Source organism: Varanus komodoensis, unplaced genomic scaffold (assembly GCF_004798865.1).
Source record: "Varanus komodoensis strain SLA01 unplaced genomic scaffold, ASM479886v1 scaffold10, whole genome shotgun sequence".
Taxonomy (NCBI): Eukaryota; Metazoa; Chordata; class Lepidosauria; order Squamata; family Varanidae; genus Varanus; species Varanus komodoensis.
The window spans coordinates 21,866,844-21,890,144 of record NW_025335269.1 but is presented as its reverse complement, the minus strand read 5'-3'; the positions used below and the strand labels follow the sequence as shown (position 1 = coordinate 21,890,144).

The following is a 23,301-nucleotide window of genomic DNA, read 5'->3' as shown; positions in this document are numbered from 1 at the left end:
AACTATATGGAAGATTGTCCAAACCTGGTTCCGTACTCGATTAGCTTATATTTCAGGAATGGTGCCAGAATGCGACATGAGTCACAGTAGGGAAAACAAGTGCTGTAATGGAAGTAGCAGTATTGTATACAGTATGATTTATCCTGCTGAAATCACATGGACTATATATTCTGGTAACAGGTAAGAAAAACATTTCCACATATGCACATGTGTTTGGTTTCACTGTTTATGGTCATGTCAAGGGTGGCTTGTCAATTAGTATAAACCATTTAGGTAATATAATAAAAAACTAACATTCTTCGTGGAGAGGAAAGCTGTGATGTTTGTGAAGAAATTCAAAGAGTCATTGAATGTATCAGAAGCATAGTAGCTTATTTTAGTATTCTTATAAGTATGTGAGGGTTTCATGAAGGAAAGCTAGTTTTAAAAAAGAGAAAATAGGAAAAGGATTAATAACTAAGCAGTGGAAACTGAGAGTATATGTTTAGTCTCAGACTAAATATATATAGGACAAGTGCAGTATTAACCCTCAAATTAGAGATCATGACAACAGTCTTATTTATTTATCATCCTATGCATACTCCATGGCTGAGCAGGGACTAGAGTCCAGATGGCCACAGTCCCATGCTCTTAACCGCTACCCCACATTGGCTTATCAATGTCAAATAGTATTTTCTTATATGTGTTAGGAGAAGCTGGAATTGCAATGAAAAGTATTCATTTATGTTCAATTTTAACAGCAGACATGGAAAAATACATGTTTTGAACTCCACAGGGAAATATGGAAGGAGCTGATCCCCATGAGAGCCAAACAGATATTCTGCTTCTCCATTCCAAATTCTTCCTTCCTTTTCCCTTTAAAAAGGAGTTGGGGGCATTTAACATGAGCTTGCCAGTGATGTACCTCCAAAATAATAAAATTGGTAAAACTCATTTAGAAGTAGTTCAATTGCTGGGTTTTAAAAATATGATTGATTGATTGATTGATTGACAGATATGTGTGTGGTGTTCATTTGTGTATAAACACCATTGAAATCTCAGTCTCTTCCAGTAGATGTAGCTGTAAACCACAAATATTAAAGTATTTTTAAAAATTCATTTAGATACTCATTTAGGGTTAGGGTTTTTCATTTAGAAATACATTTGTAGCTACACGGTTCAAAGCTAGGTCATATCAGCTATAGACATATAATAAAGGCAATTGACTTTAAAATAAAGTCAGTTGTCTTTCATCTGGAGCTTCAGCTGTGACCACTTCAGGTAAAGCTACATCTAATTTCACAAAATTCTCAGCCATGTCCTCACTAATAAATATAGCTTGCTTTGCAATGCATTATATGAAACAAAAATGTCTATATTGAATTTAGAACAAGAGAGACAGAAGCTCCCTGTCTGCCTCTGCTATTTTTAATAGTGCTGGGCAGGAGCTGTGTTAGTGCAGAGGCAGGGTCTAGCACAGAAAAGTAATGGCTGCAGTTGGGTTCTCAGTCTAGCAATAGATTTCAGGGGATTGTGAATCAATTGTTCTTTTGTGCCAGTATTCATCTATTTGTTACATTATATGCTTAGTTTGTCCTTGGATTTGTCACCTCCCCCCCCCACTTTTTAAATTTGCAGCAGTGAGGGGTTGGGCATCAGAACTGTTGTGCAGAGAGAGCAGGTTGTTCTTTCCCTCTTCACCATGATCTCCCTGCCCCCCACACTATATGGCACAGCAAAAACTTTCCAGCAAATATTGTCAAATAGTAGATTTGAGGGGGGAAAGATTTTCATCGAAATTGTGTCATGACAGAACCTTAGTCCCAATCTTGATCTTTACTCCTTGTGGCACCTACTTTAAAAGAAAAGCAGATGCACAAGCATGAACAACATGTTTAATGTAACATGTAGCTTAGAACTTTTGGTCCATCTTAGTGTTGCCATGACAGCACAGGATGCATGCAGGATTAAACCAGTGGATGTTGCTGTTGAAAATGAACTATTTTAAGCATTTACAAAAGAATTGCGGTCAATTACTACTTTCAAAAATCAGATACAGGTATAATTAATAAACATATTTTGAAGATACTTCATAACTCAGACAATGCTAAGCAGTGAAGTGTCTTGCTCAGTTGGTGGCATGGTGGGAAGAGCAGTTTTCAGGGAGAGATAATCTTCCATCTGGGTATCAGTTAGGACTAGAACTGTTTATAAAAGGATGTTCAGAATTTCCCTAAGTTTAGATAAGGCTCAGCCAGGTCTCAGTGAGCAGCAATTCTATGCTCCATTGTAATCACAGAAGCCCATTTTCTAATAGACCCCAAAGCTACACTAGAAATCCCTTCCCTACCACCAGTACAAATGAAGGAATATTCTAGAATGAAGAATTCTGCAGCCTTCTGCCCTCCCATGCACAAAGCTACATTTGCCTCAATTTAATGTTGCTGCTATTTGAGCAGGAAAACAATGCATTTGAATGAACATTTTTTGAAAATGTGCATCCAAATGCATAATTTCCCCCCATTGACTGAAGTGTGAACATTTTAATGTTTTTTGGCACTACATATTTTTCAAACCAGCATCACAAGTTTGGTAATCTGAGATCTTTGCCCAAAATATGTGTTTGCATTCAGGGGTGCAAGCAGGGCAAATGTTGATCAAAGGCAAATCAAAATGAATTTCTAATTATTAGGCTCTAGCAGGGTCTGGCCTTAAAATGGCATATCAGTAATACAGCATTTCAAGCAGGCTGTTTTAGATTGTACTAGGATTTTTGCTTTATATCTTGGTCCTTCACACATCAATTTAGAAATCAATGCCATTTGATTGTAGTAGCTTACACACTGTGCATAGGATGTAATTTCAGGCTACATACAGATATACATAACTTGCATACTGAGTGCACTGGAAAAGGTTGTTTTGTGCATACAATTGACCCGAGGGGACATCATCTCTTCCTGTTCATGTAGAAGCCAGCTATTAAAAGCAGATTAACTCCTTTTATATTACTAAGTAACTTTTCTCCCACTCTTACCCAGTTCCTTGGCCAGATTCTTCTTTTCATGGACTATTCTCCCCCATCCCCCGCCTCTCTGCCTCTCTCTCTCCCTCTCTCTCTCTCTCTCTCTCTCTCTTTTCACAGAATGAACATAAGGGTCTAACTATTCATGCTAGCTTCAAAAAGGCATTGTTTCTGTTGTTGCTAGCCCACCCGAAGCATTGGGAAGGGTCTAGACAGTGTACTAAATCAGTATTCAGCTTATTGATCAATAGGTTTGCCAAATTCATTCCAAAGACAATGGAAACTAAGTTCAAGATGAAAAAAATACCAAGTACTGATTGCAAAGTATGTTTTTACACATCCTAAGCTATGCTTTGTAATACTCCAGCACCATATTTTATGCATGTCAGCATGTATTTGCTCCTGGACACACATTTAATGTGCATGCAGACTTTAAAAGCTATGCTGTTTTTCTGCAGAGAGACATGGTGAATGTGGTGAGATTTAGAACTTTCATAATGATTGCATAGTAAAAAAAAAAGTTTAGTTGTGATTAGATTAGGAATTTTAGTGGATGAATTAGACTTAGAGTACAATTGCTTGTTTTCTTAAAATCAAAGCCCCACTGTGGTCCTTATTTTCAGGTAAATGGTGCAGAGCAATGTAGTGTTAATTGGATATGTTTACATCCAAATATCATGAAACTTGTGTTTTTTAGGTGACATCCTCTCTGCACTAGCCAGTGTATCAGGACGTAAACATCCATCAACAATTCAGGCTAAACAGCTAAAAGGTTGTCTTCCAATGATGCCTGTGGTACTTCATCTTGTGACATCCCAGGTATTAATGGTTAAACAGCTGAAATTAAGACTATTGCTGGATTTTGAGTTATATGGGAGGTTTACACTCTCTTGCTCATAGTTCCTAAGCTCTCCTCCTTGTACATTTCTTATTATAAGATAGCATCATTAATTAATACAGTCAGTTTTGTCACAGAGTTTTTGTACTTTAGTTGTGTTACACTAAATAAAACATGTCACATTTCCATGGCTTATTTTCTCCCTCATACTGACCTTCCCAGCTCTGGATCAAGCAGTGGTGGAACAAACAAAGAAGACTTGTGCCTCGCCGGCACTTGCAGAGAGCTGCAGATCCAGTTCCACCACCGCTGCACCACCAGATGCTTTTCTTCTTAGCTTGCTTCCACACCACCCAAGTACTAGGAAAAGTGCAGAAAATGTGGAAGGCCTGTAGTCCACAAGGCACTCAGTGAAGTGGCAGGACATGAGCCATTTTAACCCTCACCCTCCTTAGTACTTGGTTTAGAACAAAAGTGACTGGACTAAACAGGGGAGGAGGGAAATGTGGTGACTCAGGATGCTGATTGCAGTAGTGCTGTGAAATAGGGTCACAGGGAAAATATTTCATAAACTTTTGAAATCTCACAGACCTCATCCAAAGGTCTTATTGTGCGCGCCTGCCGTTGCTCCTATCTGGCTGCATTTTGGAAATGTAGTACCTGGATGACTAACAGGAACCTCACAGTCTGAACACAGTTCTGGCCCACTAGCACTGACTACTTATATGCTTCCGAGCCCAGTTCTAGGTGCTGGTTTTAATCTATCCTGCCCTATATGACTTGGGAACAGTACCTGATGAATTGCCTCTCCCAACTTCAGTCTGTCTAGATCAGGGGTCTCAAACTCGCGGCCCGCGGGCCAATTGCCGGGTCGGGCGGGGCATGGGGGAGGGGCCCTGTGGCCTTCAAAGCACTGGTGGCACCTGGGCCGGCGGCGGGATGAGCAGCCCACCACCACCGCGGTGGTGGAATACTTGATGCGGCCCAGCCTCACCCAGACTCTACTTCCTGCGGCCCCCAGGTAAGTTGAGTTTGAGACCCCTGGTCTAGATGCTACTAACATGATCTGGGGCCCACCTCCAATTGCCAAGGGAAGCCTGACTGGGGGCAACAAGGAAAAAGGACTTTTCACAGTGACTCCCCAGTTATAGAACAAGCTCCCACCTGAGGTTGGCCTGGCACCAATTTTTGCTACCAAGTGAAGGCAGTGGAAGTTTTCCATTTTGTGGGCAAATCCTTCATCTTGTCTGGCTCAGCAAAGAAGGTGGAAAAGGATACCTCATAATGTGCAGGTGTTTGCTACTAGAAAGCATAACAAGGCCTGAATTTCAGGACCTGCCTGTGCGAATCTGCCAGTCTTTCCTGTACCCCTGCTTATCAGTAAGTTGCCTAGCTACAGCTGAAAAATCAGCTTTTTTTTAGCTTGCAAGGCTTCATGGCATTAGCAGCAAGGCATGCTTAGCCCTATCTTAGCCCTGTCGCTCCTTTGCTTGGACAGTCTCACTTATGGCTGAAGGCTTTGCTGACCTATCATTCAGGGTGGCTTATCATGGTTTGGAAACCTGCCCAAGTGAAGCAGTTTATTTGCCATATGTTCAAACAAGTTACTGTTTTTTCCCCCAACCTTATATTCACATAGGTTTTTCGTCCTCAAATTGTAACTGAGGAGTTTATTTGCAGCTATGGAAGTTTATTGGTAAGTAAAAATTTCAAGTCACAGTGTTAAAAACATAGATGCCTATAACTAAATTGAGAATTTCTGTATGCAAACAGTGTGCCTACAGGTTTAGCTGTTTCTATTTTTATATATAAGATATGTATATGGTAATGTAGAATTTCTCCCCTAAGATATATATTCAAGAAAAAATTAATAGTGTGACTTTCCCCTGAAAATTATCATAACGTTCCTTTAAAATGAGGACTTGCATAACCAATGATGGAGATGAACTGAGAAATTCAAAATCGATGCAGCTAAGGCATTGCAGCAGTAGTTTTTACACTATGTATTAGGCTATGCTATTACCTGTCAGGTATACTGATGTATTGCATTGAACAACGTACTATCAAAGACAGCTTGTGTTATCCATTGTAGCCTTCCCACCTAGTAACAATTCTCCTTTATGGAGCTTCACCCATAGGTTCTGGGACCTTCAGGCATCTTGTAGTCTTTAGTCCACAGCATGGCAATCTAAGTCTTAGCAGATGCTGTTTCTTTTTCTGCCAGCTACAAAGATGGGGTCATCCTACCATTAGGCAGATTGAGGTGGCTGTTTTGGGTAGCAGATTCACAGGGAAAGGGGGCAGCACCAAATATTGAGGGATGGAGCTCTGAGCAGCACAAAACCTGTCCGTGCCCTCTGAGCTCTTTGTGTGGTCAGTGTGGGGCTTAAGGCAATGCCAGTAGCTGATTCTTCTTCCTGCTTTCGGACATAATGCTTAAAAATGCTTTTCTGACCTAACAAATCTCTCTTCCCCTTATACCAACTTACGGAATACCTGTGCATAGCCTGGTTAAGAGCAACAGGAGTACCATCTCTGGGAACCAGGGCTGCCCTTGATCTGGCTGTAGATTTTTTTCCCACCTTTGGGAGATTTGCACTTATTTGATGAGCACTTTCCCCATTCTTCAGAAGATTTCCTCAAACTTTCAGGGAAAGATGCACCAATTCACCAAAGTGCAGGTGTTTCTGTACTTCAGTGAATCTGTGTAAATCTCTCTGAGATTTTAGTTTCTAAAACTAACTTTGCATAAAAGTCCCCAAAAGTGAAAAAATAATATTAAATATGTGCCAATCTCCCAAGGGTGAAAAAATTCTACAAAATAAACCCCACTCTGACAATAAGGACCTTTGTGCTCATTAATGAGTAGGTTGCTATAATTGTACCAAAGACCTATTGATCGTGTGCTGGGAGCAGATGTGAGGACTAAGGTGGAAACAAACTCCAGCAAGCTGCAAAGCACCTGTCTGCTGTGGCCAGTGACTGTTAGTGAGAAAACAGCCAACTCACTGTAGCTTCTTTGCAGGGTAGCTGCTTATGACGTGCAAGCTAGTCCAGAGATTCAGGGCTAAACAGAATGACCTGTGCTGTGGGGAAGGACGATCCCCAAAATTATATGAATGGTTGCTCCACCAGGAGAGCCCTTCCTCTTAAGTAAGGCAGATCCTGGATCCAGTCTTATATATGTTGATATATAAGATTTTTTGCAGTGATTTGTTTTTGATGCACTGTTATCATGCTGCATTGTGTCAATGGTAATTATCACTTTTTGCATTTGATTTCCCTCTGCCAACATTGTTTAAATTTTCCTATGTACACATGCTCACACATACCAGCATCTACAAATAAAGCTGTCATTTGCAAGTTAACACTAAATACATTTACTGAAGTGGGTAGTGCCCACAAAAGCTAATTCCAGATTATTCCCTTAATATTTATGGTGCCACAATACTCATTATGATATTTGCCTTAAATCATTATACTAAGAATACAGTCTGCAGGTGTTATAGTCTCTTTTTCTTTTTATCAGGACATTTACATTATGTATAGGTGATGAAATGCTGAGGTATAAACTAGAAAGCTGAGACATTTGTCACATTCAGCATCTGCATTCTAGCTTTGATATTAACAATAAGACTCGTATCAAGATTTCACATATGCCACAGAGTACTGCAGTTAAAATGAAGTAGTAGTTGTATATTGTATTTTTAGTTCCTGCCAGGACTGTGACAGCTGCTGTCAATGACAGATACATTTTTTAAGAGAATAATTTTTGCTTTGAAACAAAATGTGGTGAATATTTATGTTTCAGCAGAGGGTGCTACAGTGAAAGATTTGCTTATAACAGTAGATAGCAGTGCTTCCAAATGGTAGCAGGATGGACCTCATGCTCACTTCTTTGTACTCTCTTAATTCTGAGAAAATGTAAATACTTTAGCTGGACATTGAATACTTTCAGGGACGTTATAATGTCTGTAAAGGAAATATTTTTAGAATTTAAATTAAATAAATTGTGTGCTCACCTAAACAACAAACATTGCAAGCCTCTCCGGCCCCCCCCCCTCCGCATTTTATGTAAAAGTTTGGATTAATGCATTGAGATATATGATGGCTGTCAACATATTTTTTTACAGAATGGATGAGCAGAGGGGAAGGCAGTATCTGTAACACATTACCGTCCTGCTCATTCTGTACTAGAGCGTACTTTATCAATAAAAGGCAGGTGGTGTGCTATGTAAATCAATTACAAACCTTACATATAATATTGTATACGCTACTTTTCAGCAAAATGCTATCAAAGTGTTTTACAGAGTAAAAGGTGATATGCAAACCTATTTCAATAACGTCATTCACAGTCTCTCTGCAGGAATGCAACTTGGCTGCTTTTACAGAGGAGCATCCACTCTGATACCCCAGACTTGTTCTGCCTAGAAAGTGGTACAGTCTGGTCTACCAAAGCTCCCTAAGACCCTCTCTGCAGTTTTCCTCTCTCCACTTCTCTGCTTTTTTCTTCCCATCGCTTACATGTGCTGGAAGGGAACTAGGAGCACACATTAGGGTAGCCATCCCCAGCTTGGCTGCTGGAAGATGGAGATGTAGTCTAACAAGTTCCCTAGTGGAACTTGTTTAAGAATGAGTGAGGGGAATGATGCAGACTCCAGCTGCCAAACTTTAGCCACTAAGACAGCAATATGGGCATTCATCTACACATTTACTAAGCATTGCAAGACAGATGTGCTTACTTTCTTCAGGAGGGAGGTCTAGCGTTGAAAGCATATCCTCAGGTATACTGCTTTCTTATATGCATTCCAAAGATTGCATGTCTTCCAGGTACCTCAGGAGAACATGATAATTAATGGAGCCAGTGGAGAGCCAGTGTGGTGTAGTGGTTAAGAGCGTGGAACTGGGACTCAGATGACCTGGGTTCTAGTTCCCACTCAGCCATGAAGCCAACTGGGTAACTTTGGGCCAGTCACAGACTCTCAGCCCAACCTACCTCACAGGGTTGTTGTTGTGGGGATAAGATGGAGGAGGAGATGTAAGCTGCCTTGAGCCCTTTGTAGGAAAAAGGCAGGATATAAATCCATAAATAAATAAATAATCTTGCCAGTCCTCCTGGACGCATTCCACCTACCTCTCCTTTGAGGATCAGTTCACAGATTTCCAGTGGCTGGCCTTTTCAGTGGCTTCTGCCAGTGCTATATGAGTGAGGAATTGAGTAGGGAATTCTAGGATATTCCCTTTACCCATATACCTTCTTTTCTTCCATCTATGGCTGATATCTTAGATCAGTGAGTCAATATTAGCTGCTTTGCACTAGTTGGCATAGCAGTTATAAGGAGACCTTGCCTTTCTCTGCTGGTCTGGGAGCCAAGTTCCTTCCCTTGGGGCAACAACAAATTACACTGGTACCTCAGCTCGTGAATGCCTCAGTTCACGACCAAATCAGGTTGCAAACAGAAATTTTGGAAAAATTTTGCCTCAGGTCGCAAATTCCACATCAGGTGACAACCGCATTTGTGGCCATCTTCCCTGCACGAGCACGATTATGATCACGGCCATTTTCCTCACATGAGCACAATCGCAATCATGATTGTGGCCATCTCCCCCCCCCCCCCCCCAAGTATCTTCCCCATTCGCAGTCGCAGACAGACCTGTGGTCACTTGCTGTGAAGCTTATTGAATAATGGCTCCAGAGAAAGTGCAGAGCAAGCATGGTGGTAAAAAGAATGTGCAGAGCAGTAACAAAGGTGTCAAGAACATGCAGATTTTTCACCAAAATTGACTCTCCCTCCAAACAATAACCTCCCCGCCGCATAGGTTAGTGTTCTCTTCTGTACTGTACTTTGTTTCAGTTTTTTGTGATTAAAATACTACAGAACAGATTAACCTTATTTACATTGAACCTTATAGGGAAATTTGATTTGGCTCGTGACCAATTCGGGCCATGACCAGAGTCACGGAATGGATTAAGTTCGTAAGCTGAGGTACCACTGTATGGCCCTGCCTACATTCTCCAGAGGGAGACACTATTCAATGCCCTTGAAGAGGCTCAAAGAACAGAAATTCAAAGTAAATGATTTATCATTCCCCCTCTCCTGCAACTTCCCCAAGACCAAATATGGGAACACATCTAATAATGAGCATCCCAGAGCAGGACTAGTCCTATCATATTGTTCTATTACCAAGTTTTCAGTCAGACAGCTAACTTGATGGTACTTGAAATCCTTACAAGAGGAGAATTTATGGAGTTGTATTCCTAACTTGTGGGTATCAGTGGTAGTTCTGGCTTCCTTGGCCTTAGCAAAACACATGTCCTCTGCAGGAGCCCCTGCCACCCAGATCAATCCAAACTAGGAGGGAAGGGCTGTTTCTGCTGCAGGTTTCCATCATACATCATTTGTGAACTCTTATAATTTGGAAGGACCATTTATTTAGCTGCTGCTTTGAATGGCAGTTTGAATAGGATAGTACTATTGCTATACATGAGACATTTAGCTTTTGTCGGGTTGCAGTTTGGGATGGGATATTGTATCTAACAATAGATTCTTAAATTTTAAAATCTGAAATAGTTGAAAAGAAAAGGTCATATGTTCATAATATGTAGGCCTTGGCACTAAGTTCATTTCATTATTATATTTCTGTACTGCCCAATAGCTGAACCCCCTGGGCACTATGCAAAGATTAAACGATTTAATAATTAAGGATTTTGATCGATAGTGCAAAAGGCTTTTGTATAGTGGCCAAAACTGATGGGCTGTCATGTCTTTTGAAATGACACACCTCATTGTGTGTCCAGGAAACCGGTGAGCAAGCCAGTTGGCAAGAGAGCACCCCACCCCTGGTCATTCTTGCTGAGCTCATCCAGGCCAGTAGCAGTGCCAGATGTTCCAGCAATGCCCAGGAGCAACAATCAGTTTCCCTGTTCTCCTCATGACTCCCTTTCAGTTGTTATCGCAGCTTCCCCCCGCCCTGTTTTTTCCCCTTTTGCTATATTTTCAATCTCCACATAGGTAACTGCTGACAGCTTCTTCAAAGCACCCAAGCAGCATATTGGAGGTGCCACCATTGGTTTGCAAATATTGGCACCTCCAATATTTTTAAGTGCCAGAAATGTGTGTAAATATTTTTGCAAGTGACCAAAACACTTTGCCAAGCAAATATATTTTTACTACTTTGTTTTTTGTTTGACAGCTTACTGTTTGACAGCAATCAATTGAGAAGCAAACTAGCAAAATTAAATTGGCAGTCTTGCTTTGATCATTGTTAATGCCTGGTATCCATTTGCCTTTAACAGCAGATATTTACCATGACAGCAGGCAGGCAAGACTTTGGGTCACCTGAAAGTATGCAGCTCCACACCCATAAAAGCAAAGATTAAGGAAAATGTGGGGAACCAGTAACAGTCACTCTTATGTGCCACTTGGGCTCTCTAAAGGGACTTGCAGCTGTTACTGGCAGAGATTGTGAAAGAAGGAAGGAAGCATTGGGCAGCAAGTGTAAAAGGAGTTGGAAGTGGAGCAGAGAGAAGAGACAAGGAAGTTTCAGCCACCAAGTCCCCTAGGATATCTGCTGTAGGACTACTGGGAGAGAACAGGGAACAGCCTCTGGTGATCCCAACCTGGGGAACTACGAGTTCTTCCATAAGTAATCCACACTGTGAAACTTAATTGCAGGGTGTGTTGTTGTTTTGTGCAGACACTCCCATTATCTCTCAGGAGTCACCATTTAGCAGAGACTTACTTCACATGCTAAAGAAGGGCTCCCCCCACATCTTTCACACAAAGAATAGGAATTAAAAACAGAATCATGAAAGAGTTAAATTTAAGAGTTAAGTGCTTTCATTTTCTGCCATTGAAATTAAGTTGGGCTTTAAACAATTTTACTTGGGCTTGATCGTGCACTAAGAGTCTAATTATCTTGAACAATGCACTGAAATATGAAGCTTGAAACAAGGTGAAGATATAAAGTTGTGGCCTGTAGCTTCCTATCCGTTACTTGTGAGAAAGTATTAAAGATCACCTGGAAACATTAACATGCTTTTATTTTCTCATAATCTTTAGTCTTGTAATTTTTCCCATATAAGTCAAAATGCTGAAAAGGTAGCCCACCTGTATGATCTGACACAGTATAAAAATATATATTTTTAAATTAGGCTGAGGCTTAGTGTTTCTCTGGCATGTAAGCATCAATGACATATATTTTGCATCCCTATAAAATGTCTCCCATGCATAAAATTGAATTACAAAAATGGAAATAAATTAAGTGGCACAAGAGCAGTGGGAATAATAGTGAAGTATTTACTTATCCCAGAACATTAATATTTCATTTGTGCCGCTCCTCAGAAGGATGATTTATTTAGGTTATCCTTAAAATGTAGGAGGGTGTGATTTTCTATTCTTCTGCATATAGGTGCATCCACAGAGTGTGCCTTATATGAAGAGATCAAAGAGATGCCGCCAATAACAGAAAAGGGTGTTTTCAAGAAGTGTTTTGGTCATTTTAATTTTAACTTGGCTGTATTCTGAATTTTAAAAACCCTGTAGAAAATCCTATTTAATGATCAACTTTTGTCTGTCTAATGATACAGAGTAGAATCCAACAGGGCACTTATGCTTGTCCTGATTCCCTTTCACCTGGTCAATTCCAGTTCACAGACAGGACTCACTGCTTGTGGAAGGAAGAGTTAGTGTTTCAAGGGCAAATGGAAATTAGTGAAAATGCTGGAAAGGACAGGCTGGCAGAACTTGCTGAGTGAGCTCTGTCAACCTGTGCCTATTGAGAAACAAGCTAAGATTTAGAAATGCTAAATTTCAGTTGCAGTCCCACTCATGGAGCTGAATTGTGGGACCTACTGCTTACACAATGAAATCAACAGGTGTAAGAGAATCACCAGAAGTGTTAGGATTCTGCTGGATTCTGCCCCTAATTTATTAGTATCTTCAGATTTTTAATCTGGAAATTATTTTTCCTGGTTGTGCTAATGTTGGCTAGCATACAGTATTTTGATTGTGCTGGAACATGACCCAGCTTGAAAATTATGTTATGAACTAGTTGAATTTGAAAGATGAAGGCTTCAGTCTGCTGCATCCTTACTTGAGAATAAGCTCCATTAATCTCCATAGTTTTAACTTGAGGAGTCAATGCGACAATGTTTTAATGAGACTAAAATTATATTTCCTGTATGGTGGTTTTTTATTGCTTTCATGTTAATAGAGCATTTATCCTTAAAATATTGTCCCGTCAAATGTTCTATATCATACTTATTTAACAAAGAAGTAGGCTTTAGAATAAAGAGAAAGATGCTAACTTTTTTGGTTCTGAATTTGCTTTCTAGAATTTTATCAGAGTAATAGATTCTGGAGAAACTAATTTAGATGGTGCAATTGGTAAGTGCACTCAGTATTTGTCATGTTCTTTATACAAAATGAGTTTTCTTCTGATGGAAAAGAGATAAACTGTTTTTCTCCTACAGGTCAAACAGCTTCAGAAGAACTGGTTAAGACTACTTTATCAATATTTGAAGCAATAATACAACATCCAGTCTTGTTGATACATTACCATTCAACTGTAAGTCCTGGCACAAGATGAAACAGCTACATGCTTACTTGCTGTGTTCTTGCTATAAATGGAATATTGCCAGATCATCAGCAGTTATTAGGGTCATGGCTTTACAAATTAATTGTCAGGAGTGAAAAGAGAAGTGGTTTAACTGTGTTTTTTTAACCTAAGGTTGGCTTTTATATTTCCAGTAGATTTCAGAAATGCTAACAAATAATTTTCAACATTTGGTTGACAGTTTCATTAGAAGTAGATTAGAAGCCCTTATTTTCTTTGTAACTTCATATGCTTTTAGCTCAAGCTGTGGTGATGAATTCACTACAGTTAATAGATTGTACTAACTTTATACAATGGGTCTGTTGCATGACATGACAGCCTACCATGGGTTATTGAAGAACCCACACATAACTCATAGCCTGTTCTAGGGTTAACCCTTGACATAACACATACTTGCCAAGCTCTCACAGTGAGGCTACAGTTCATGCAAGGTGTGTACAGCCACCATTTTAAATGTTCAACTACCCCCTCAAGGAAACCTAAAGTTTGTGGAATATGTGAGGATTGTTTAACCCTTGTATATCTCCAGCTAATTGGGTTTGCATGACACAATTTCCAAGCAGTAATCAGATACGCAGACTGATAGCTTTGGACGTAGCAGCTTGTCATGAATTAAACAATCCATGAGAAGACTACCATGTTGGTCAGAACAGGTCAATAACCTGAAGAAAATGAAATATTGTGACTCAGAAGTGCCTGAAACCAACAGTAGAGTATGGCTTTGAACAAGTATAACTGTATAAGCTGTTTCAACCTCACATAACCTGGGTTTGCACAACATGACAAGCTATGGTGTGCACACTGGAGCTTGCATATTCAAAATGACAGTCAACACACAATGCAAAACCCTGCAGATTAATTAACTCAAGGTGGCTAAGCATTATATGCAAACCAGGTCAATTATAGCCTCTTAATGTCTACAGCCATTTGTTGAGCTGATCTTTAAGCACTTTATTTTTATGTATTTACATGTAAGCATCCAGTATGATCTAATTAAGTTCATTATTGATGAGATTTGCATAACTCTTATAGAGTTTTATGGTACCATCATTGTCAATGCAAATTGCACATAAATTAAGAACATTTCAATATTACTCAAGCAAACATCATTAAGGAGATTTTAATAATTTAATAATACCTTGTAACCTTTAATACACAACACTGTGTAGCTCTGTCTTTGTAATTAAACTTTCCTTTACATAGGTGTCTTGGATGCAAACCTTGTTTGTAACTGAATGATTTCAGTGAAATACTGTAGGAAGAGAATCAGGTTTCTATTCTTTGCTGCTCACACGCTTAACAAGAAGCTGTACCCTAAAGGCCAAAATGCACTTTGCATGTATTTAAAGCATGACACATGTTTCTTTTAGTGAAAAGCACTGCTGGGAAGGCGATAATTTTCAGTGGAGAAGAGGAGTAGAGAAAGTGATTAAGAATTACCTTTCACTTTTTTACACTACAACTTCACTGCCGCCACCACATCCACACACACAGCTTCTCTTCCCCCAACAGGGTATCAGATTTGTGCAATGATAAAAACATGTCTAAACTGCAAGAGGTTCAGATAGGTGCACAGAACCACAGGTGGAATGCTCTCGGCTACCTTAGAAGACCATGCACTTTTTTCAGGCTCTGCCTCATTTCTCTGAACCGCTGATGGTTTTGATGGTTTATGGCTTTTGTGTTATTTTCTCTCATTCTAGAAGACTGGAATTTGAATTGAAATGCATGCTTTTGTGTTGAACTGTGGGCCAGGCCGTCTCCCAACCCACTGCTTTGCACTCATGATCTTGAGATTACTTGCCTTGGTTTGCCTTTTCTGTGCAATGGGCTTTTGATGCAGCGGAACAGAGTGGGGATAAAAATGTGCTTTTGGTGTATGGACTAGACCCTGAGCCCAGCCCTCTGTTTTGCACTCATATTTAGAAACTACTTGCCTCTTAAAGACATTGGCTGCTAAATCAGACACAAAAAATGTTCATCAACTGCACATTCTCATACTGGAGGAAAGTAACTAGTGTGGTGCCACAGCATTCAGTCCTAGGCCCAGTACTCTTCAACTTCTTTATTAATGATTTTGTTGAGGAAGTACATAATGCAAAACTGGGTGGAATAGTAAACACCCTGGAAGACAGAATGAAGACCTGGGTGATCTTGATAAACTTGAACGCTGGGCTGAAAGCATTAGAGTAAGATTCTATAGGGACAAATGTCAGGTCTTCCACCTAGGCAAAAGAGATGAATTGCATCAATACAAGATGGGCAATACATGGCTCAGCAGAACTGAAAAAGAAAAAGACCTTGGAGTTACTGTGGACGACAGGCTAAATAGGAGCTAACAGTGTGATACAGATACAAAAAGAGCAAATGCTATTTTAGGATGCGTTAATAGAAGTATTAATTCCAAATCACAAGAAGTAGTAGTTCCTCTATATGCCTCACTAATCAGACCTCACGTGGAATATTGTGTCCAGTTCAGGACACCAAAATTTAAGAAAGATGCAGAAAAATTAGAAGGGGTCCAGAGGAGGGCAACAAAAATGATCCAGGGTTTGGAAACATTATGAGGACCGACTGAGAGAACTGAGCATGTTCAGCCTTGAGAAGACAAGACTGAGGAGGGACATGATACCACTCTATAAGTACCTCAAAGGCTGTCAAAAAGAGGAAGGTCAAGATCTCTTTTCAATGATGCGAGAGTATAGGACACAGAATAATTAACTCAAGTTGCAACAACCCAGATTCAGGCTAGATACCTGGAAACATTTCCTCAAAGTCAGAGCAGTGGAACCAGTTGCCTAGAAAGATCATGAGCTCCCACACTAGAGATATTAAGAAGAAACTAGACAGTCATCTGAGTGGGATGGTGTAAACTGGTGTCCTGTAACAGCAGGGTGTTGGACCTGATGGCATTCCTTGATCATTCCAACCCTACTATTCTATGATTCATTCTGCCTGATGTGAGGCCTATCAGCTACACATGACTTGGCATGCAGCGAGTTGTCTTCGCCTTTGTCCACCCATCCTGAATAGGCACCAGCCACCACTGAGTAAAACTATTAGATCCTGAGTGGTGTCATGGCAGATCTTATGCACCCAAAGGCTCAGCTTTGTCTAAATCAGTTCATAGTGAAAAGCCAAATTACTGCACAGTCAGGAAGAATGCTACAATGAATTATTCTATAGTCCGCAATGTCATGGTGGGTATCCTCCACCTATAGAAAGAAAAGATCCTATATCAAGGCCTCTGGATCCTTTTGACTAATAGTTGGGTGGTGCCCTCACTGATTTTTTTGTTGTATGTGGAATATGAGAGGGCAAATACACCTTTCTGGTTTATTACACAATAGATTTTGATGATGAATTGAAATAAAGCCTATTCTGTTGAAGAGGGAGTAGGGTATTGCAAAGAAATATGAAAACATTGTTACAATTGTGTAAGAAGGAACACTACATTCAGTACTTCAACTCTAGCTGACCCAGAATCAAATAAGATTCAGTTAAGAAATAATACTGAAACTATTTATGGGAATAAAATTAGTTTCTCTTGTTGTTTATGAATAATAGATTCGACTTTCAGAATAAGGAATGCAATTGGAAAATAAATGCAGATTACAGAATATAAGATTTCTTTTCTAATAGCTGAATAATCTAAACCAAATCTTGAATATGTTCTTTTTTAGGTTATGGATTATGTCCTGCCACCCTTGGTTTCTTTGGTCTTCAGTCAGAATGGTAAATATATTGCCACATCAACTAAAATACCCATTTTTCTTGAATTAGACATCAATAAAGTAACATTCTTAGCATATTGACTTTTCTAGTTGAGTGGAGGCTCTTCAGCTTGCGGTTGCTCTCAGAAACCACATCACTGCTTGTGAGCCATGAGGTCATGACTGAAGAGAGAGAAAAACTAAACACAAGCAGCAAACTCCTATGTCTCTTTAGGGACTCATTGTTGCCTCAGTAAGTAGCAAACAGCTTTTGTACTCAAAACTAATTCTACAACCAATCTGTTTTGTCTAAAATTGAGGTGGATTTATATGGCATGAGTAAGATGGGCATAATTATGAGCAGTGTCACATTTTTCTCTGCTCCATGTCTTAGAGCAAGGGTTTTATATGATTCTTCACCATATGTATCATAGAAGCTACACAGCTCAAGGATACCCAAGACTGCACCACAGTTTTATAGTCTGCCTTGCTTCTTCTGAAGAGAAACAAGGTGTCCCATAAATCCTTGCATGCAATTTTTATTGGAATTCTTTCACCTTTCCAGCAGTACATGTGAGCTACTCCTGATCACTCCACTCTCTTTCAGACTGTAAAGAGTTGTACAGCAGTTTGCTTAATACTTTTAGTTTTTCAAATGAATGAAGCATGAAAGAAAATCAGAGAGAAATAGACAAGTCATGAAATCCAGCATGGGTGACAACTTGAAAAAAAAATGACTATTTTGCACATAATAGCCATGTTTAAACACAAATGTAGTGATTTGTGTTCAACAAATTGTGATTTGTTGAACAAACCAAGATACAACTTGCAGGTGAGAAATGAGTCCCATCCCAGTAACTTATGGAGTAGACTTTTGGAGAGTGGTGAAGTTGGAGGAAAGAAGATCAGAGGACCAGGAGTGTGTCCTGGATCTGGGAAGGGACAGGAAACCAATGTAGGGATTTAAGGATGGTTGCCATACAATATTAGCATCTTTTCCAATGGGAGACTATGATAAAAATACTTAATTTGCATTCACTTTTTCCTCCCTTTGTCTCAGATTTGAGCATATTCTAATGGCACCTGACCCCGTACCTGTTTATGCACTAAAGCTGCTAGTCACACTTACAGAATACAGCCCTGCTTTTATAAGGTAATACAACAACACATTCACTGCTTGGCTAATCCAGAGTTTGAAGAGCTACTTATATCGATACTAGAAGTTTGTCTAGTCCAGTGGATTTTAAAGATTTTTTTTCCTCTTTGGATCATGCCACCCACAGTCCCTATCACAAACTATTTTGTTTCAGAAGCAGTTTGTTCTGCAACTAACGTGCTGCTATTTGAAAAAGTGCATGTAAAGTTGTCTGAGTTCATATACTTAGTACTGTAAATCTGGGAGTTCACATCATCAAATTTCTCCACTCAGTAATAGTTCAATTTTGAGCACATTTACTAATGGGAACGTAATATTTAATTTTGAATGCAAGATTTAATTCTGAATAAATATAGGATTGCACTGTTGGTTACTTCAGTGACATCTTCTGATAGGATAACCAAACTGTTACTGTGAAGTAGAATTCTAGATTTGGAAAGAGAAAGGTGTTTTCTTAAAATTACTACATTCTCTTTTCCTTGAGGTGTAATTTATTTTCTGCATTTATTTAAAGATTACATTTTAGTAATAGTAGTTAAATATTCAGAAAAGTAGCCATATTCATGTCCATTGCAGCAAAAATAGCAGGATCTTGTGGCACCTTCAAGACCAGTAGGTTTATTATGACAGCTCTTCTGAACTTGGTACCCTCCAGGGACTATAATTCCCATCATCCCTTGCCATTTGGCCATGTTGTCTCTGGTTGTAGTCCAGACTATTTGAAGGGAACTGGATGGAGAAGGTTGCTTTATGGTATAAACCTTGATAGATGAAAGTACATTTCCTCACATAACATGATGAATTAGACACATCCATAAACATGTATCCCGTAACTCTTTTAGTTCTTACGGTATTACAAGATGTTTTGTTGTTTTTATAGGTAAACATGCATTCTATTTCTGAATTCATCCCTATCATATGAAGGCAATGTCCCAGTCTAAATATGTCTGAATCATCATTGGCCATGGTGCTATGCCTTGGGCAAGGGGTCTCTACTATCAACCACCAATTGATTGGACACCTCATACAGGAATCTGCCTTCATATGTATGCAGGCAAATGGATAGAGCTTGCAGACATGCCCGTATGAACATGTGTGTTTGTGTGTGCACATACGCACACTATTGGTTTCTCTACTGGGCCATCATGTGATGGCCATCAGTTCATTCCTTTGTGCTGATTGTTGTCGTTTTGAAATGATGGTTTTAATAATTCAGATACTGCATATTTATTACTATCAGCATGTTAGAACCATTTCTTGCGCAGTTATACTGTCTCCTAAAAATTGGCTGGTAGATACAGCTATTAGTGTATGTAGAACAGGTTTGTCAAGCCAATCAAGTGAATCTCTTTTGGAGTGTAAAAAATAAAGTTAATGGTTGGTGGCAGAATAGCAAAATTATTTGTGTTAGAGAACAAGGAGAGGATGAAATTACCAGAGAAGAGGTATATAGTAAAAAAACAAGTTGTGGGCTCAATTCTGTTTTCATAATGTAGTTTAAAATACAGTCAGTGCACTAAAGTAAATCAGGATGTGAACAGCCTTCAGCGTGGAACAATTCAATCTAGGAACTGCCTGTTTGAATCATACCTAAGTTCATCTAGTCTATCATTCTGTCAAACAGTGGCCATATGGATACCATTAAGAATCACCCAAAGAGACCATGCTCTGGATAGCATGTGCTTGTTGTTGGCCTCCAGCAAATAACAATAAGAGGCAATGTCTTATTATTTATGTGTGGGGATTTTTTTAAAAGAACAGTCTTAAAAGGGGGAATTCTTTGAGAAATGAACACTAAGCAACAGCATTTTATAGTTTTAGAAAGAGTGGGGAAATACAAAGTAATTTGCCTGATGCCATAATTATGACGTAGATGATGCTAGGTAGAAACATTCCACAATCAGAATGCCACCTCCAAATGTCTCTTTCCCCTATTGCCTCTGATTGCAATTGAAAATTCTAATTAGCTGTTACAAGTTCATCCAGTTTTTTCCCTACATCCATCTCAACTGGTGCCCCTTTCCTCATATTCTGGTAATGATTTCCCGAGAAAGTAACTATGCATTTCATGAAACAGTACCTTTATTTTTGTTTCCACTGAACTTAACTGTCATTCAGTTTCACTGATGACAGCGTTCTAGTATTTTATGCATGCTGCTTCTCCAGTGTTACAGCACAGAGTGCCCTGGATATAGTAATTAAAAGAGGAGAAAGCAGCAAACAGACAGTTTCTAACAGGATATTTAAACCCTGATGCTACTAGAGATATGATGCCCAGCTGAGGTAACTTTGACTCTCCGTTTTCCAGCTAAGACCTGCAGGATCCCTGTCAGGAAACAGGACAATCTCCAGGAAGGGAAGTAAGTTGGAACTTACCAAGTACCAGCTAATCTCCCTCTCCTGTAGTTGTTTTTGCTAGACTGGAGCCCTACGTTCTCAGCCTGTAGCTTGCAAAAGAGCTGCCTCTCCTGGACTGATGGAATGTGAACCTTCTTTGTTTCCTCTGGTGGGGGGGGGGTCTTCCCTTTGGGGAAAATGTTTTGGGGGAGCCACTTTGGAATGAACATAAGGTTCCCCAGACTCCCTGAACATTTGAGTACTAGTCTGGAGTGCCTGCATCTTGTGCTGGACCAGCAAGGCAAATTAGAAAATCTGTTGGTGTACCATCCACTCTGCTTCTTAACAGATTCCCTATCTCTGCTGACAGAAATCATCTCAGTTGTGATGCTGAGGTTCCCAAGGCTATGAGATCTGGTGGATGTTAAAATCCATGCCGAGTGCACCCTATCCAAGACAATTCAGGTTTTCATGGACTCCATGGTCCCAGAGGTTAATGGATCTGAATGGGAGTTCCCTTGGGAGTTTTCCAGCTGTTACAGCTGACAATTCTATTGAATCCTTGGTGGTTCTGTGAAACTCAGAGATAATCCAGGCAATTAACACAATCACTTCTGAGCACACTCTCTGTAGTAGAGCTGTACATCCTGGAGATAAGAGCAATGAAACAAAACTCAGATGGCTTGAGTGCAGATGAAGAAAAACTAGTGAATGCAGTCAAGTGCTGGTATGTGCCTGCAGGTTGTTATGTTTAAGTATAGTAATGGCAGCAAAAACATTCAGTTCCCTCTATTCAGGTTTCTTTTTGTTGCCCTGTGGAACATTTTAGGTTTTCTGGGACCTATTATACGCTGTTTCCAGGGATATTCTAAATTTATCTGAGACCCCCGGAAATATATTTGCTAGATACTTCCAGGGAAAAAAACCTCTTCCATCTGTCAGGACATAGACACTAGTGGTACAGCAATTCAGTCAAGCAAGGTACCCAGAGCACAGTATGGACAGTTTCATTTGGTACAGCCCCAGGATATTGACAAGGTGCTTAGACAGATTTGTAAAACCATTTCAATACTGGATCCTTGCCCTTCTTTGCTTATAAAAAGCTATTAGGGAGGGAATAGGTGGGTTCCCTCCTTAATCACCAGGGATGTGGTTAATGTCTCATTGTGGGAGAAAGTGGTCTCCGCATGAAAGAAGCGGTGGTGAGACCATTCCTGAAACAAACCCTTTGTGGCCCAGAAGAGCTTAATAACTTTAGGCTGGTGGGGAAAGCTTTCTTCCTGGACAAGCTTCTTGAGTGGATCCTGGTGGCTGACAAGCTGCTAGTGCTCATAGACGCAACTGATCACCTGCATCCATTTAATTTGGTATTCAGGCTGGGTTTTGGCATGGAAACAGCTTTGGTTGATCACCCTGTATGATGCTCTATACTGGGAGAAAGCTGGGGGGATCATGACCTTGGTACTCCTTGAACTCTCATGGTATCCTTCTGGGTTACAATCTGAGGTGGGAGTGTGTGTGGAGGTACCGCACTGTAGACATTCCACCCCTGCTTGGATTACCAGCTCAAGAAGGTAATGCTGGGAGAATAATGCTTGGCTGTGGGCCATGTTTGTAGAGTTATGTGGTTTCTGTAGACTTACAGATTGGCTTTCCACTTTTGTTTGGTGGAGGTTACACAAATGCACAAAGCTGTATTAACACTAGAATGAAACTCTACTAAGAAAACTTATTCAGTCCTGTCAATGAGTGGATGGCAGAAGAAAAGATGTCTGACAATCCATGAAACATAGAATGGTTTTAACAAAATCTATACATCCCTGTCGATCTTGCATGTTTAAACCAGCTTTGTAATAGTTTTTGTAGCTCTGTGTTGCCATAAAATTGCCTTTATCTGAAACTTGCTGGTTAATTATTTTTCAGATATACAAGATGTGGTTCTAGTGTATTTAAATATATTACTATAGTGAATGAAGCATAATTTGAAATGCCACTACAGAGTATTCTTTAATTTTAATATGTCCATTTTCTATTAGTTCAAATTCTCTTGTTAATATCTGCATTTAAAAATAGTAATTTTCTTATTGTTCCACTTGTTTCACATCAGTAAGGTAGAACAAGGAATAATTCCCAAACCAGTACCGTATTGTATATTAATGGTTGTAGTAGAACTTTCTTGTGTGAAGGAATAGGCAAGCACTGAGGTTCTGGGTCAGAGATGTTAGCAACAAAGACTTTGTCACACTGTTTCATGTTCAATGGCTTAATTAGGGTTGGTTTTTTTTCCACAGCCTTGTTCAAGAAATTCATCTCATTCCAACAATTTTTCAAGTAATTCTGGTAAGAATATATTTTATTAAATTGCTTTTAAAGTAACCTTAAAGCACTCTTAATTATGTTATTCTCACTTGTATGCTGCATTGGCAGATAGGTTAATTTCTCAAAAAACTGGGTTATGTTATATACTAGAAAATTCTAGCAGAGTCTTGATGTATCAGTTATGGATCAGTTTAGTGTATAGTATTGCGATGTATCAATGTTTTGATTGCATTTTGTCACTTTCAGTTTTAATAAAAACTTGAAAGCCTGTCAGTCAGTATTACGCACTAGAAATTTATAAAGAGCTTCCAGTGCCCCA

General features: G+C 39.6%; 1 protein-coding gene across 2 annotated transcripts in view; it reads left to right on the top strand.

The window, feature by feature from the left end:
- The window catches only part of ULK4 (unc-51 like kinase 4), a 205,339-nt gene that overhangs the window by 61,752 nt on the left and 120,286 nt on the right, over positions 1–23,301 (top strand). Inside the window, exons 24-31 of one of the 2 annotated variants that reach the window (XM_044456378.1) lie at positions 3,699–3,820; positions 5,479–5,535; positions 13,177–13,228; positions 13,315–13,409; positions 17,141–17,192; positions 17,282–17,423; positions 18,231–18,323; positions 22,955–23,003. In XM_044456378.1, coding sequence (XP_044312313.1) covers positions 3,699–3,820; positions 5,479–5,535; positions 13,177–13,228; positions 13,315–13,409; positions 17,141–17,192; positions 17,282–17,423; positions 18,231–18,323; positions 22,955–23,003 — 662 coding nt within the window. The remainder of the gene's footprint in view (positions 1–3,698; positions 3,821–5,478; positions 5,536–13,176; positions 13,229–13,314; positions 13,410–17,140; positions 17,193–17,281; positions 17,424–18,230; positions 18,324–22,954; positions 23,004–23,301) is intronic. The other variant, XM_044456388.1, reaches the window with a different exon arrangement.